At 42.9% G+C, this 2,046-nt stretch overlaps 1 protein-coding gene across 1 annotated transcript; it reads right to left on the bottom strand.

Moving 5' to 3' along the window:
* Window positions 1–16: 16 nt before the first annotated feature.
* LOC104916610 (dynein heavy chain 3, axonemal-like) lies at window positions 17–1,719 on the bottom strand. Its single transcript, XM_010727634.2, has 3 exons — window positions 1,629–1,719; window positions 999–1,218; window positions 17–228 (listed from the first exon to the last, which is right to left on the bottom strand). The coding sequence occupies exons 1-3, from the start codon at window positions 1,697–1,699 to the stop codon at window positions 46–48; spliced, it is 474 nt and encodes a 157-aa protein (XP_010725936.2). The 5' UTR covers window positions 1,700–1,719; the 3' UTR covers window positions 17–45.
* Between the last annotated feature and the right edge of the window lie 327 nt (window positions 1,720–2,046).

The following is a 2,046-nucleotide window of genomic DNA, read 5'->3' as shown; positions in this document are numbered from 1 at the left end:
TTGATTCATTCATGGCACTGTCAGAGAAGGGATGAAGAACATTTCTCAATCATTTGCTCTGGCATCTCCCCAAGAAATAAGTGTGAGAAGAACCTGAATAATTTTCCCAATGAACCACGGAACCGGCTGAAGATCCATTTTCCTGATATTTGCAGTCACTGCCTGGGCAAAGAGCTCGTAGTCAGGTGAGGGAAGAACCACTCCTGGGAACAGGTCAGATATGATACTCTGTTGAGGAGAGACAGAATAAAACATCATCTGAACCCACAGATTACAAAAAGGGAAAACTCGCAGAGAACTATAACCTGAAAGGAAAACAACACCTGTACAGAGCTGAAGAGGGAATGTGTTCATAACCTAACGCCCAGGCACTGACTGCAGCCATCAGTGTGTTCTGCAAGCACGAGAGAGGAGGGAGCCCTGCAATTCTCCTACACACACTGATGCTGTAAAAGCAAGGTTAACCTTCTGCAAAGGTGTCTCAAACTGTGCTACAGGAAAGTGAAAGCTGTTGAACATGCTCAGTTATTAAACAGAAGCTCTGTGTTCTGAGGTGGTGTTAGAGATAACTGCGCTCACACCTCAGCTTCTGGGTCTTTCATTTTATTGTCTGACCTTTGCACAGTCTTTATTTTGTATGAAGGCAGCATACCAGCAACAACTTCTTTGTTTTCATCTGACTTCAAATTTCTAATTGATCGATTTATTTGTCCACACCTTTTCTGCAGCACAAAGCTAGAATGCAAGCTGCAAAAACAATGTTTCTGCTAATAAATCAGTGACTTCAGCAGTTATAAACGCTTTACAGCATAACTTCAGAGCTACCACTGAGTGCTTTTCAAGACAATACTCATGGAACCAAAGAGCACATCCAGATTTGTGGACTGCAACAGGCATACGCCAACACGGCAGCACCTGGAGCAGCTGATCCTCATAAGGAAACACCTTTCCTGCAGGTTCTTACCACAAAACTCAGGCATAGCCAAGTGACAGCTTACCTGAAACAAGGGCACATCCTGTGCCAGGAATTTGGCGAGGTTCACATCCATCAAAGCGCGCAGCAGCAGCACGCTCTCATTCTCAGCTGGGTACTTGAGCTTTAAGTTTCCTGCTGCTGTCAGCACAGATTTAACAGCACGCATGCCATAATCGTAGTGGTGCTGAGATGAGAGCTGCTCTGAGCACAAACGGTACGTGGCGACGATCTTCTGGGCAAGACTGTGGGAATGAAAATAGCACGTGGAGAAGGAAAACACCCCACCATGCCAAGAAAATAATTTAAGCATCAAAATCACTGCAGTGACTGTGAATATGCAGACCCACCAACCAAGTTAATACTTGTAAGCAAAACTGTACACTTGATGTGCCAGAGAGCATGTGTGCCACTCAGCAATTCCACTTCAATTGCATTTTGCAAGTGGTTCAGTGCAGAGATACGTATCTGTCAGCATGAGGTGGTAAATGAGGACTGGCAATAATGCAGGGGGTCAAACAGTACTTTCTGGAGCAACCAAACAAGATGGGTTTTCCAGAACATTATGCTTTAAAAGTACATATCTGCATGCGTGCCTCACGGAGGAATGAGGTCTATTAGACTCACTCAAGGTGGAAAATTCAGCATGCCTTACCTTCGAGAGTCCAAAAATCCCATGGAATAAAGTGAAATTTCTCCAATCAAAGAATAATCCGGAACCATCATGGCAACTGTTCGAAACAATGCCTACAAGAAAGGATATTTAAGCTCACATTGCGGAATTTGGTAGTAAGCTGCACTTGTTTTGTAAGAATAGTATCTCTGTGATTTGTGAACTTATAACAGTCATGTTATTCTTTCATTCCTTTAGGAATCATCTGAAATAAATGAGATCACATTAGAACCATTACCAGAACTGCGATCTTACCAACAGGTCTGTGCTTAGCACTGTAAGAACAAATATTTAGAGTCATAATTCTAAAGAACTATTAACAGACCAAAACAGAAGGCATTATTCATCTCACTTCTGTAACAGACACACTAGCACATGGCTTGGTTAATGTCTTGTACGA

This window comes from Meleagris gallopavo, unplaced genomic scaffold, assembly GCF_000146605.3.
Source record: "Meleagris gallopavo isolate NT-WF06-2002-E0010 breed Aviagen turkey brand Nicholas breeding stock unplaced genomic scaffold, Turkey_5.1 ChrUn_random_7180001924578, whole genome shotgun sequence".
Classification (NCBI taxonomy): Eukaryota; Metazoa; Chordata; class Aves; order Galliformes; family Phasianidae; genus Meleagris; species Meleagris gallopavo.
This window is presented reverse-complemented; position numbering and strand designations above follow the sequence as displayed.

Excerpts from the sequence above, each read along its gene's own strand:
- LOC104916610 (XM_010727634.2), bottom strand. The coding sequence starts at position 1,699 with ATGATGGTTCCGGATTATTCTTTGATTGGAGAAATTTCACTTTATTCC. Across the intron at positions 1,219-1,628 it reads GGATTTTTGGACTCTCGAAG|TCTTGCCCAGAAGATCGTCG; the intron begins GTAAGGCATGCT and ends TCATTCCCACAG. Across the intron at positions 229-998 it reads AGGATGTGCCCTTGTTTCAG|AGTATCATATCTGACCTGTT; the intron begins GTAAGCTGTCAC and ends TCTCCTCAACAG.